The 14,351-nt window shown below is 36.5% G+C and overlaps 1 protein-coding gene across 1 annotated transcript in view; it reads left to right on the plus strand.

The window, feature by feature from the left end:
* The window catches only part of LOC106869390 (uncharacterized), a 206,146-nt gene that overhangs the window by 160,373 nt on the left and 31,422 nt on the right, over window positions 1–14,351 (plus strand). Inside the window, exons 70-79 of the mRNA XM_052970991.1 lie at window positions 1,583–1,640; window positions 2,193–2,363; window positions 3,259–3,429; window positions 4,428–4,667; window positions 6,347–6,577; window positions 7,541–7,711; window positions 9,204–9,443; window positions 10,960–11,193; window positions 12,182–12,352; window positions 13,509–13,745. Coding sequence (XP_052826951.1) covers window positions 1,583–1,640; window positions 2,193–2,363; window positions 3,259–3,429; window positions 4,428–4,667; window positions 6,347–6,577; window positions 7,541–7,711; window positions 9,204–9,443; window positions 10,960–11,193; window positions 12,182–12,352; window positions 13,509–13,745 — 1,924 coding nt within the window. The remainder of the gene's footprint in view (window positions 1–1,582; window positions 1,641–2,192; window positions 2,364–3,258; window positions 3,430–4,427; window positions 4,668–6,346; window positions 6,578–7,540; window positions 7,712–9,203; window positions 9,444–10,959; window positions 11,194–12,181; window positions 12,353–13,508; window positions 13,746–14,351) is intronic.

Raw genomic sequence — 14,351 nt, forward strand, 5'->3', positions numbered from 1 at the left:
ATGCTCTGAATCCTTCTTTACTAAAACTCGGCAATCCTCTGAAAGAGATTTCTGATGCTCTTGCTATTTTCCAATCCACCACCTTTAGTTATGATAATCCTAATAAAAATGATTTCAGATTTAGACTCAAAACAAGCAATTTTCAATAGATGTTTTGTCAATACTACAATGTCTGCAGTTTGACTGGTATATTATGTTATCTATCCCTGCAAGTAAAGTTGACCTCAGCTTGGTTTCACCTAAAAAGCAAAACATTACAAAATCAGTAAAGTGACGGGTGATAATATTTGCCAAGGTTAGTTGTATTTAGTTACATCTTCTTATACTGTGGCTTCAAATCCCAACAAGACATATTTTACTGAGCTTCACTAAGGAAATGAAAGGGACCAAGAGTTGTGGCAATTTGCTGTACTTAGGAGGATGTGCCAAGTTAAGTAAAATTGGTGTCACCTATACAAACAGGCTTGTCCTTTACAGATGCTAGTGCTGTATAACATGCACTCATGCTGGTACTACATAAAAGCACCCATGCCAGTGGCACATTAAGAGCACCCAATACACACACTAAGAAAGTGTCTGACATTAGGAAGTGCATCCAGCCTTAGAAATCCTGTCACTACAAACAACTGGAGTTTGGATGGCATCCTGGCTGGCCAGTTCCTGTCAAATCATCCAACCCATGCCAATATGGATGACAGATGTTAAATGATGATGACGATGATGTGTGTGTGTGTGTGTGTGTGTATATATATATATATATATATTTGAAGGTTTGGAGGTGATGTACAGAAATTATATATAAAAAAATTAAGGTACTCAGAAACCTGGATGTTTGTACATTTACAGATTTTTATTAATGTCACATATTAAATGAAGCGCTTTTCACCTAGTCGTGTAGGTTTTTCAAATTTGAAAAACCTACACGACTAGGTGAAAAGCGCTTCATTTAATATGTGACATTAATAAAAATCTGTAAATATATATATATATATATATATGTACCAGACTGAGTCAAAAGTTTTTCTGTATTTCAAGCTTTAATAGTTTTATCAAGTTACATACAATAACCATTTTCCACGCTTATAACATTTGACTGATTTAGAGACAGAAAACTCCCTGCATCTGGTTTTAACCTTATCTATATTACTAAACCTCTATCCATGCAGAAAATGAGCCATGGTTCAACAAAGATGGTAATCTGGTGATGCAAGGTCTGGACTGTAAACTGGGTGAGGTAGCACTTCCAGCACCTCAAATTTCTCAAGTTTGCATTTGGTCACTTTGGCAGTTTGTTCTGGAGCATTGTCATGTTGTAGGAGTGCACATCTTCAACTGACCAATGCCAGATAGGCTTTCAAAGCATCATATACTCACTGCAGTTGTTAAGCATAAAGGTTAGCATTCACAGCATGACCATCTAGGACAAGCTCAAAGTACAACACCCTCTCAAAATTCCACCAGACACACATGACCTTCTGTTAAAACTGCCTTTGTTTGACAACAAATTCTGAAGCTTGGTTGGAATAAAACCGCTGATTTATCTTAATAGGATTATAAAAGTACATCTGTCTTTCATCCCCAGTTACAATTCAATGCCAAAAACAGGCATCATGAAGATTTGTCCACAGTTGTTCACAAATGTTCGCATGTCATTGAGCCTAGTCATTGGTCTGTTCATGAGGAACTTCTCCACAAAATTTGTTTACAAGGCTGAGCTTATGGTGGTGTTGAATAATAATGCTTTGTGAAGAACCAGGTTCTACTGACAATGTATGAGTGATTGGGCCTGGTTGTTGTTCAACCATTTCAAGCAAAGCAATGTCTTCCACAACAAAATGTCTCCTTGACCTTGGTTGTCTTTGAAGCTGGTGTCACCTTCCTTGAAATGTCTGAACCAGTTTTGTGACATATGTTCACTGACAGTTGCTGGGCTATCCATATAACTTACTTCTTTTGGCACTTACCTTGCACTTAATCCTTTTCTCTACAGATTGAATAAAATGACTCTAATTGCAATTTTTTCACCACACATTATCAGAGCTGTAAAATAAAGAATAAACAGTTAGTGATTATATGTTATATATGAAAATTAATAGTAAAGAATTCATTGTAAGATTGTCATTATCTCCTTATTCTCACCCTCTTCCAAACATGCCCTCACCATTGACACCAGTTTCTCCTTTCAATTTCAGTTTACTCCAAAATTGACTGTGGACCACCAAAAGACATTGTTGGTGCTAACAAGTCCTACAATACCACCACTTATGAAACTGAAGTGTCCTACACTTGTCCAGAAGGAGAACACTTAAAGTCAATATGTAAAAAGGATAATAAATGGTCTCCAGTAAATTCTACATGTAAAGGTAATGTAAATAACTTCCTTTTTCTTGGCACTGTCAGGGTAATCTTACTTTATTTTTGTGCTAAATATCTTTGCCAGAGGAAGTCTAGCTGACTCTCTGACAATTTACACAGTGTTTGTGGCTAGTGGGAGAGACAAAGGAAGTTGTCCTCAGACCAGATATTTCCCCTGATGCTTGCAACAAAGTGGACAGTATTAATTCTATCCAAGGGCAAAGTATTAAATTGGGTGACAGATTAAGTCTCCCAACAGAAAAGTTGAAATGTGATAGTCTGTTCCCTCCAGCAGACATCCATAGTTTCCATTTACCAGATTTCATCCTTTGTTCTGAAGCAAATTTTTAACCACATAACTAAGATTCCACCCAGGACCACAGTATTTTGAATTATCATTCTTAACCTCATAGTCCAGTTTTATCCAGCATCATAGAAAGTGGACATAAAATGATAATGACGACATATATATATATATATATATATATACATACATACATGTTTTGTACACACACAGAAGTATTTTTTGTTTTGTGTGAGTGTGTGTATTTTATCATCGTTATTATTTCACATCCATGTTTCATGCTGGCATGGGTTGGACAGTTTGGCAAGATCCAATGGGTTCAATGAATCATTGTCCTCCAATTTCTTGGTAACAGAAACCACCAACAACCTCTAGGGAATCTCCTGAGCATTTGAGAAAATCCAGTTCCTGTGTGTTTATTGTTTCTAAACAACTGTTACACACAAAGAATTCTGTGATTCCAGTGCACCTCTGATGTGCCTATAGGTTGCACTGGATACACCATATGGAATTCCTACCAACACCTTTCCTATATATTGAGCAGAGCACACACATAATATTCATGCAACATTGGTATCAATTTCTATTCTTAATTTCAGTTTATGCAAAAATTAACTGTGGCGCTCCAAAGGAAGTTACTGGTGCATCAAAGTCCTACAAAACCACCACCTATAAATCTGAAGTGACCTATACTTGTCCAGAGGGAGAACAACTAAAGTCAGTATGTGAAAAAAACAATGAATGGACTCCAGTGGCAGAAGCCTGTAAAGGTAATGTAAATAGCTCATCTCCTGTTGTTTCTGTCTATGTAATTTTGTTTTATTTTTGTGTTAAATGTGTTTGTCAGTGGAAGACTAACAGAATGCATATGAAGTTCTACAGTGCTTGTGACTGATGATGAGGGAGAGCTAGTTATCCTTGGATCAGAGACCTCACAAATGCTTGCAACAGAGTGGACATCATTAATTCTACCCAGGGGCCAGGTGATGGTATTAAACTAGAGAATGGATTAAGTCCAGGAAACAAGAGTTGGAAGCATAGAAACTTGTTCTTCTCCTGCAGGCTTTCACATAACTTGCATCCACTACATTTCATCCCCAAGGCTTAGTTGCGAAGTTAATTTTTAACCATGCAGACAAAACTCCACCCTCCTCGATATTGTTGTAAGCTTATTAACTCCAAATCTAATCTTGATGCATATTCTCTTAATTTCTAACTTGACTTTTCTCACCCATACTTTGTGGCATCCTGCCTGTTAAGTGGGGATAAATATAATGTATGAGTTCTTCTTTACTAAAACTCAGCATTTACTTGGAACAGTCTTCCTATGTTCTTGTTATCTTCCAATCCACCACCCTTAATTATAATATTGCTACTACTAATAATAAAAATAAAGATTTTTGATTTAGGCACAAAGCAAAGAATTTCTGAATGGAAGTGTTTAATCAATACCATCAACCTTGGAGTTTGTTTGTACTTTATGTTATTCACTGCAACTTACACGAAAAGCAGAGTTGACCTTGGCTTGATTTGAACCCCTAATCAAAAGAACCTGCATACATACTCTAAAACATTTCTTCCAATACTGCAATTAGTATTCATGTCATCATCTTCATTACCATCATCATTTAACAGCTGTTTTCTACCCTTACATGGGCTGTGTATTTGTTCTCACTTCATATTTTTGTTTTGTTTTTTTTTTCTATATTAGAAATTATTACTATTGTTGTTGTTATTTACACTCCTCTAAAGTTTCCTTTAATTCCAGTTGCTCAAATCAATTTTGTGAAAGTAAAAGATGCAGCTCTAGATGTATCTGGGAAAACATTGTGGAAGAAGAAAAATGTAACAGAAGATGATTGTGCAACAAAGTGTTTGACTGACAAAAATTGCTTATCATTTGAAATAAAGAAAGAAGATGGAAAATGTTTCTTATCAAAGCAAACAGCAGCTTCCACCAAGAAAATGAAAACAACCAAAAGCAGAGATTACTACCAACGAGTAAAAGGTAATTATTCTGTGCATTTTATTATTGCAATTCTCTTTTCCTCTTACTTCTGAAATTTGTGATTCCATTTGTAATTCATAATGTACAGACAACCATTTCTGTAAAGACATTGACATGTCTCTGTCTTTACAGAAAGACAGAGACATATTCCTGAAAAACAAAGAGCAATATTAGGAAATGGAAATACTGTTAGGACATTCTCATAGAGAATGTGTTCCTCTTGAACGCTTTTATGTATACCTTCAATTATAGTTTCATGTAAGAAAAGAACCTCATGGTGTTTTACTTAAACCCAAAGAGTAATAGTATTAGTATTACTAGTAGTAGTCATGGTAGTGGTGGTGGCGGCGGAAGTGACAGCAGTGTGGGTGATGGTAGCAGCAGCAGCAACAACAACTTCTTCTTCATTTCTCCATGCTGACATGGCTTAAACAGTACTATTACAACACAGTGTCTCATCAGTAATTGAGGATACACTAGGCACATACATCACAAGCATATGTGTGCAACATGGTGACTTCATATCAAGATAAACAGCACATGACCTTGCAGGTGAGGCCCAGTTAGAATTTTCTTCAAGTCAAGTAGACCATCCCACTCCAAAGGTTCCTGAATAAGGGTTGTTTAAGGATGTCAAACAAAACACCCATGTTTCCAGTGGTGAATTATTCAAACGCCAAAGAATTCATCACAACACATGGCTATGATGCTCTCTCACTGCTTCTGCTCCTGATCAGAGATGCACATATCGTCAGCCACCCAAGGACATGCTCAACTGGTTAGGGTCAAACAACTGACAAGCTAATCTGTGGAATTGAGCAGAATATTATTACTACGACTACTAACTACTTCTACGATGACGATGACTACTTTATAAATATATTTAAAATAGATGCCTGACAGGCACCCATGCCAGTGGCACATAAAAAGCACCATGTGAGCATTGTCAGTGCCAGTGCCACCAGACTGGCTCCCATGCCGGTGGCATGTAAAAAGCGCTATCCGAGCATGGTTGCTGCCAGTTCCGCCTATCTGGTTCCTGTGCTGGTGGCAGATAAAAAGCACCATTTGATGTCAGTATTGCCTCATGGCCCTCGTGCAAGCGACACATAAAAAGCACCCACTACACTTTCAGAGTGGTTGGTGTTAGGAAGGGCATCCAGCTGTAGAAACCTTGCCAGATCAGACTGGAGCCTGGTGCAGCCTTCTGGCTTCCCAGACCCCAGTCGAACCGTCCAACCCATGCCAGCATGGAAAGCAGACATTAAATGATGATGATCATCATCATGAGATAATTATGCACAAATACCAGCAATCAAGATTTTGAATAAAATATGAGAAAATCTTCTATTGCATTGTTTTATAAGAGAATTCATAAGAATAAAAGCAGTACCCATCCACAAAACTATTTTCCAGTTTAGGACACTCTAAGTACTGAGATATGTTTTGAAATAAGTCTCGAGATGTTCTACAGCTCACATGGATTCTGATTAAGGTGACATTTTGTGAATCAATTATTTCTTTTATAAATTATCCATTTACAGAATTTTGCACTGATACTTTACAATATCTAATATATGAATGTGATGTGATGTGTGTGTGTGTGTGTGTGTGTGTGTGTGTGTTGGGTGGTTGGAGGAGTGTACAATGTATTTCTTGTTCTCTTTTTCTTTTTCCAGCTAACAAACCTTTTATGTTTAAAAAAGTTAGCATACCAAAGAAGGATTCTGTAGGACAAATTAAGAATAAGACCTTAAAGGAGTGTGATAAGGCTTGTCAACAATATGTAGGATGTAACTCTTATCAGTACAATGAGAAAGATAAGTTATGTGATCTGAATAATGCAAGTCAGTCATCTGATTTACTTAAACCCAACAATGGAAATTGGGATATATATATGGTTAACCCAGGTCAGTAGAGCATTTCCATTTTATTTATTGTGTACCTGTGTATTTACATATATGTGTGTAGTATGTATATATATATATATATATATATATATATATATATATATATATATATATATATACATATTGTTTCATGAGTAGCCATGATGAAAAATGTCATATCGAGGACAAAGCTGAAAGCTCATCAACTTTTTTAAGTTTTGCTGGGAAAAGAAAGTGCTACCTCTCAGGGAATTTGTGAAAAAATGGCTGACAATGGCAAATATGGTTAGAGTGAATGGCCCTTCTCTAAGCATGTGCCATGTAGATTGGAAAGCAACTGTTGGGAGAGGACTTGTGCCTTTGATGGCCAGGGTAATCCTGGATCTGTTGGTTCCCTGATTGGCCCAAGTTGGAGCTTTTCCTGTATCGGGAGGACTTCATCCGACATGTTGTCACATACTTTGTACAATATGTATACTTTTATCACATTTTACCATCCTTTCCATTTATTTCTCCTCATCTTTTAAGTAAAGCCCCACACAAATTGTTGATCGTCCTTGTGATATCCATCTCATCTATGATGCCTCTGGGTAAGTAAAGGAAGCATTATCATTATTATGATTGTTGTTTTTGTTGTTATATGAAAACTCACAGCTTATTTTGCTGGGTATGATGGAAAGTGTCAGCTGTCCACAGCCAGCAGACTAAGGTGACACTTGTTTACTGGTCATGCTTCAAGAACCCTGCAAGGAATTCTTGCAGTTCCAAGCAATGCTGATTTTTGTAGGTGATCTTCCTTCACACTTGCACCAGTCTTTTTCAGCCATGCTGGTAGCTGAGTGCTGATATTTTCAAGTGCACCAATTACTATTGGCATCACATCTACTCTCTTCATTGACCACAACCTTCGTATTTCTCCTTTTGAATCATCATAAGTGTTTATTTTGTCTTCTTTTGATCCTATCAGTTTCTCTTTTCTTTCAGCTTACAATAAAGTTGACTGTGGACCACCAAAAGATGTTGCTGGTGCCAAGAAGTCCTACAAAACCACCACCTTTAAATCTGAAGTGACCTATACTTGTCCAGAAGGAGAAAAATTAAAATCAGTATGTAAAGAGGACTATAAATGGTCTCCTGTAGCAAATGCTTGTAAAGGTAAATTAATGTAAACAGGTTCTCTTGATGTCTCTGTTTCAGTAATTTTGTTTAATTTTTTTCTTAAATATTGTTGTCAAGTTATAGTTCAGCTCATTGTAATAAGTTATGTATTTATTATTAAGGTAAATGACCAAACATAATTAGAGAAAGCAATGAAATTGTGTGATATTCATGTCTTTCTTAAGGGTAGTGACTGTCTATGTAAAGTGAACTGATTTAGACTGAGAATCAAACCCAGATTACTCACTCAATCCATATATATGTACTGAAACAACAATGCAAGGAAATTACTCAGGTCATTTTCTGCATGGGAAACGAATAGTAAAGTAGCTACTTATTGAACCAACATATTATGATTTCACCCTCAAAGTCTTGTAAAATTGAAGTATTTCATGTTGCAAGACAGTGTGTGAGAGAGAATCGTGATGTCCACATGGATGATGGTTCAATTGCACTAAACAAGGCTGCAAAGAGAGAGGTTTGGAGATGCCACTATGAAAGGTTGCTCAATAAAGAGAATGAATGGGAGAAAGAGTGTCTGCCGAATCTCAACCCAACAAAGGGACCAGCTATCCGAATTGACAGTACCTTGGTAGATAAAGCATGAAGACAGGGAAAGCCCCCGGCCCATCAGGAATCACCACAGAGATGCTCAAAATAGCTGGTGGTATTGGCTATATAGCCTAGTCACCCATATAGTTAACCAGTGATACACAAAGGAGTCATACCCAATGACTGGTGTAGCTGTGCCATAGTCAACTGCTACGAAGGAAAAGGTGACACTTTAGATACAAATAAATACAGAGGTATCAAGTTGTTGGATCAGGTAATGTAAGTTACGGAGAGGGTCATAGCCCAACCAATTAGGGAGAGAGTCAGTTTAGCCCAATTAATTAGGGAGAGTGTTGGGCCTCACAAAGGAAATTACCGAGACCTTTAGCATTATGTTGTGCTTGAGAAGAAGACCCATCAAGCTGAGCAAAATCGCACTCATGACAGATACCGGTATCACAGAAATAGCACCCATGCCGGTGGAATGTAAAAGCACCCATTACACTCACGGAGTGGTTGGTGTTAGAAAACTATGCCAAATCAGACTGGATTCTGGTGCAGCCTTCTAGTTTGCCAGCCCCGCTCAAAGTATCCAACCCATGCCAGCAAGGAGAACGGATGTTAAATGTTGATGTTGATGATGATAATGATGATGATTCTCCTCCTCCTTCTTCTGTTAAGGAGGTATTCATAGAATCATTTCAGCATCAAACAACACGTGTTGTGGTTTTAGTTCTGGCTCTTTAACTTCAAAGTACATATCCTGCTGATGTTAACTTTCCCTTCTTGGGCAATTAAAATACGATACTACTCAGGTGTAGGGGCCAATTTAATTGACCACATTCTTCCTCAAAGTGTTAGCCTTCTTTCAATGTTAGAAATTACTATTGTTGTTCATGTTTTGTTTCCAATTGTCTCACTCATGCTTTAATTTCAGCTGCTCAGATCCATTTTGTGAAAGTGAAAGATGCAGTTCTGGATGTATCTGGGAAAACATTGTTTCACAAGAAAAATATAACAGCCGATGCTTGTGCTAAAGAGTGTTTGTCTGACGAAACTTGTTTATCATTTGAAATAAAGAAAGAAAATAGAGAATGTTACTTATCAAAGAAAACTGCAACTAAATCCAAGAAAATGAAATCAACCCAAAGCAATGATTATTACCAGCGAATACAACGTAAGTATTCTTTGTACTTCATTGTTGGATACTCTTTTCCTCTTTTTTTTGAAATTCATGATCCCATTTGTACTTCTGATAGATTTGTACTTTGATAGATTGCTAGCCACTAAACGTTTTTTCTATTTTCTCCCCCTGTTTATTTCTGTGTTCCTATCATTAGTAGGGCATCATTTTCCCCAATGATGCCAGTTTTTTGTAGATTCTGTGTTCATTATCCACAGTGATGCCAAGTGAATTTAGGAGGTGAACAGAGAGGCTTGAAGATGACCTAAGGCCTGGATGTCCTGCAACTGCTACCACTGAGGAAAACATTGATCATGTTTGCCGCATGGTGATGAATGACAGGTGATTGATTATCGTTAGCAGAATCGTTATCATGCCAGGTGAAATGGTTAGCGGTATTTCATCTTCCACTACGTTCTGAGTTCAAATTCCACCGAGGTCGACTTAGCCTTTCATTCTTTCAGGGTCAGTTAAATAAGTACCAGTTACACATTGGAGTTGATGTAATCAACTTAATCCCTCTGTCTGTCCTTGTTTGTCCCCTCTGTGTTTAGCCCTCTGTGGGTAATAAAGGAATAAATATTATTATTATTTTCTGTGAGAGAATAATTTGCACAATGAAACTGACCTAACAAAAGTTTCTGCTTTGTGGGTGCTATACCTTCAGACACCTGATCAAAACCACACCAGGATGACCACATCTCAGGAAAGCCTGATATAGTTTGAGGTAGATCCAGCTGGTTTCCTTGAAGGTTTCCCAACCCAGAATGAGTGTTGGTTTCATTTTGAGTCAGACACAGATAAACAATCCAAGCAATGGAAACACCACCCCTCACCTGCTCCAAAGAAGGCCATGGTTGTTTCATTTGCAGGCAAGGTGATGGTCTCAGTTATTTGGAATACAAAAACATTGTGTTTATTGACTATCTTCAAAAGGTCCACACAATGAATGGAGAGTGTTATGCCAACTTTCTGAGTCAGTTATAAAAGGATATCAAAACCAAACACCCAGGATAACTAATGAGGGGTGTTTTGTTTCATCATGACAATACTCCAGAATACAAGTCCTTAGTTTCAATGGCTGCTGTGTGTGACTGTGGCTTTGAACTGGTTGATCACCCTTGCTATTCTCTTGATTCGGCCCCATCTGATTATTATTTGTTACACAACATGAAAAAAGACTTGACTGGGAACCAGTATTGTAGTGATAATGATGTGTTTTTTGATTAATAAGATGAAAGCTTCTTCACTTATGGGATCCAACCACTGTAACACCAGTGTAAGAAGTTTGTGGACCACAAGAGGGACAGTGTTGAAAGATAAACCTAATTTCGTTACATTCCATGAGAGTATTTTGGTCAACCTATGAACTTTTCAGCCGACCTCATATTTGTTTTATATAATTTGTACATTTGGAACAATTTATGCACTGGACGCTATATAGTTTTTAATGTGAGTGTGTGTCAGAGTATAAAATGTATTTCTTATTTTCTACCTTTTTTTTCTCTAGCCAAAGATGATCTTTTGATAATTAAAGGCACTGCCATACCAGGGCATGATACATTTGAGCGGCTGGAAGATGTGAGCTTAAAGGAGTGTGGTCATGCTTGTCATCAAAATCCAGGGTGTAACTCTTATGAGTATAATAAAAAAGATATGCTCTGTGATCAAAGTAATGCGACTCACTTGACTCAGGACCTTCTGCCCAACAAATGGGCATGGGATACTTACATCATTAACCCAGGTCAGTAGAATGTTTTTATTTCTTTGTTTTGTGTGCTTGCTTGTTTATGTGTTTGCATGTATTTACATATACATACATGTATGTTTATAAAAAGTGTGTATATATATGTATATATATGTGTGTGTGTGTACACATATTCTTTTACTTGTTTTCTTGTTGCATGAAGGCATCTTAGAACACAGTCTTGTCTTGTGTTTATTAGATTAAATTTAGAAGTGAAAATTTGATACATTTACTCTACATATAAATTGCATTTTTTACCCCCTATTCTATAAAGTTTAGCAGATTTTTTCAATTTAGCTGCCAAGGTTTCAAAAATTGAAGTTTATTGAAATTTTAAAATTTGATATAATGATGTAGTTTTCAAAGCTGAATTGCTGGAGTTCTTTCACATTTTCCAGAAAAATATTTTTAAAAAGTTATACAGGTTTAAAGTTTAATCATTTTCACCCAGTCAGGAAACAGGATTTCGAAGCTGTCATTCTGTGTGTGACAGCACATTTTGTCAATATCCTGAAAATAGCACATGTTGTCAATATTTGTATTCTACACCTACGAAATGAGTAAACATCATGTCCTTTGTAGTTTTAAGCATTCAATATGCATTTAATGCAATAAACAGCACATTAAAAATTAAATATTTTTAAAAAACAAGCATTTAATCATTCAATATGCATTTCGATGGGTAAAACAATAGAACACAGTGCCCAACAAGTGGTTTCAATATATTTACCAACATGTGCTTTCTCAGACAAAAGAATTCTCACATTCAGCTTGTTACTATGGGAACAGGCATGAATGTGTCTGTGGCTAACGATGCATGCATCCAGACAGACAGACACACAGACATGCATGCATGCATGTATTATATCTGTGTGCAAATTTCACCAATTTGATTCACTCAGTATCTTTTATTATAACACTGTCGTTATCTCTTTACTCTCATCCTGTTCCTAATATTGATATCAATTTATTTCACCAATTTCAGTTAACTCAAAAATCAAATGTGGACCACCAAAAGACATTGTCGGTGCTGAGAAGGACTACAAATCTACTGACTATAAATCTGAAGTGACCTATACTTGCCCAGCGGATGAAACGATAAAGTCTACATGTGAAAAGAACAACAAATGGTCTCCCATACCACTTATTTGTAACGGTAACATAAATAGCTTCTCTCTTATTGTTTTTGTCTATGTAATTTTGTTTTATTTTTGTGTTAAATGCCTTTGTCAGAGGAGGACTGGCTAACTCTATGGCAATTTCCACAGTGATTGTAACTGGTGGAAGCTATCCTTAGAGAGGAATCTATCCTCATACCAGAGACTTCACCAAATGCTTGTAACAGAGTGCATTCCATTAATTCTGTCCAAAGGCAAGGTAATGCTATTAAATCAAGTAATGGATTAAGTATGCTGATCAAGAACTGGAAGTTTGAATGCTTGTTTCCTGTAGGCTTCCACATTGACCTTTCTCTCCAATACTTTTTGTCATCATCTAAAATTCTGTACAGTATAATGCTCTGAATCCTTCCTTACTAAAACTCGGCAATCCTCTGAAACAGATTTCTGATGCTCTTGCTATCTTCCAATCCACCACCTTTAGTTATGATAATCCTAATAAAAATGATTTCAGATTTAGACTCAAAACAAGCAATTTTCAATAGATGTTTTGTCAATACTACAATGTCTGCAGTTTGACTGGTATATTATGTTATCTATCCCTGCAAGTAAAGTTGACCTCAGCTTGGTTTCACCTAAAAAGCAAAACATTACAAAATTAGTAAAATATAATTAACCATTGCTATGATTAATTATATTTAGTTACATCCTTTTACATCATGGCTTTGTATCTCAACAATACATACTTCACCTTCCATACTTCTGTATAGCAGTTGATTTATTTATATACATTCCAACCCATACTAGCATGGAAAGCGGACGTTAAACAATGATGATGATAATGATGATGACATTATCACTCCAGAATTTATGGTCCTTGTGTTTATATTAGAAACTGTTATTCATAATATCAATTGCATCAACAATAATTATAATTATTTTTGTTGTTAAGGGTAATGGATTGACAGAATCAACAGAGCATCAGACAAAATGTGTTGTGTTATTTGTTCTGGCTCTTTCACTTCTTAATTCAAATTCTGTTGATGTTAATTTTGCCTTTGCAGGGCCAATAAGATAAAATACCACTCAAGTGTAGAGGTCAGTTTAATCAACAAACTTCTACCTCATAGATTTTATCTTCTTTTTATATTAGAAATTAATATTTCATTGGTTTAACTTTAACTTTATATCCAGATACTAAGAAACAATTTGTGAAAGTAAAAGATGCCGTTCTTGATGTGATGGGGAAAAAATTGTTGAAAAATAAGAACGTAACAACAGAAGCCTGTGTAGTAAAATGTTTGTCTGATGAAAATTGTTTATCATTTGAAATAACAAAAAGTGGAAAATGTTACTTATCAAAGAAAACTGCAGCTACCTCCAAGAAATTAAAGGCAGCCAAAGACAGAGATTACTACCAACGAATAAAACGTAATTATTCTTTGCATTTTATTACTAGAATTCTCTTTTCCATTATTTCTGAAATTTGCAATTCCATTTGTATTTCATAATGTATAGACAACCATTTCTGTAAAGACATTGACAGAATTACCTTTAAGGGAACACACTAGTAGTGGTGGGGGGGGGGGGGCAGCAGCAGCAGTGGTGGTGGAGAAGCAACAGCGGCAGAAGCAGTTGTTGACAAGGTGAACCAGAGATATCAGGTTTGGTCCCATCTTTAGAGGCTAGATCATCCAATAGAAAGTGGTATCTATTCAGTGGTCAAATTAAATGACCAACTCTTGGAACTGTTTGGTCTGTAAAGGATGCCTCACACACCTTTACAGTATATTTGATTTCTGAAGATTTTACTGCATAGTGTTTGATACATATCTCAACCAAACTGGGTGATGAGTGTGTGGTTGTCAGTGTAACTTGTGTTGGCTTACATAAACAATATCACTGTCATGGTATTGGACACATTGGATAAAGAAGTGATTGATATTATACAGAGAGAGTGCAAGGTGTGTACACTTAGAGCACCACTCTAAGTGTAGCCCTGTGAGTCAGAGAACTGGAATTGTAGTGAACACTTGT

This window comes from Octopus bimaculoides, chromosome 10 (assembly GCF_001194135.2).
Source record: "Octopus bimaculoides isolate UCB-OBI-ISO-001 chromosome 10, ASM119413v2, whole genome shotgun sequence".
Lineage (NCBI taxonomy): Eukaryota > Metazoa > Mollusca > Cephalopoda > Octopoda > Octopodidae > Octopus > Octopus bimaculoides.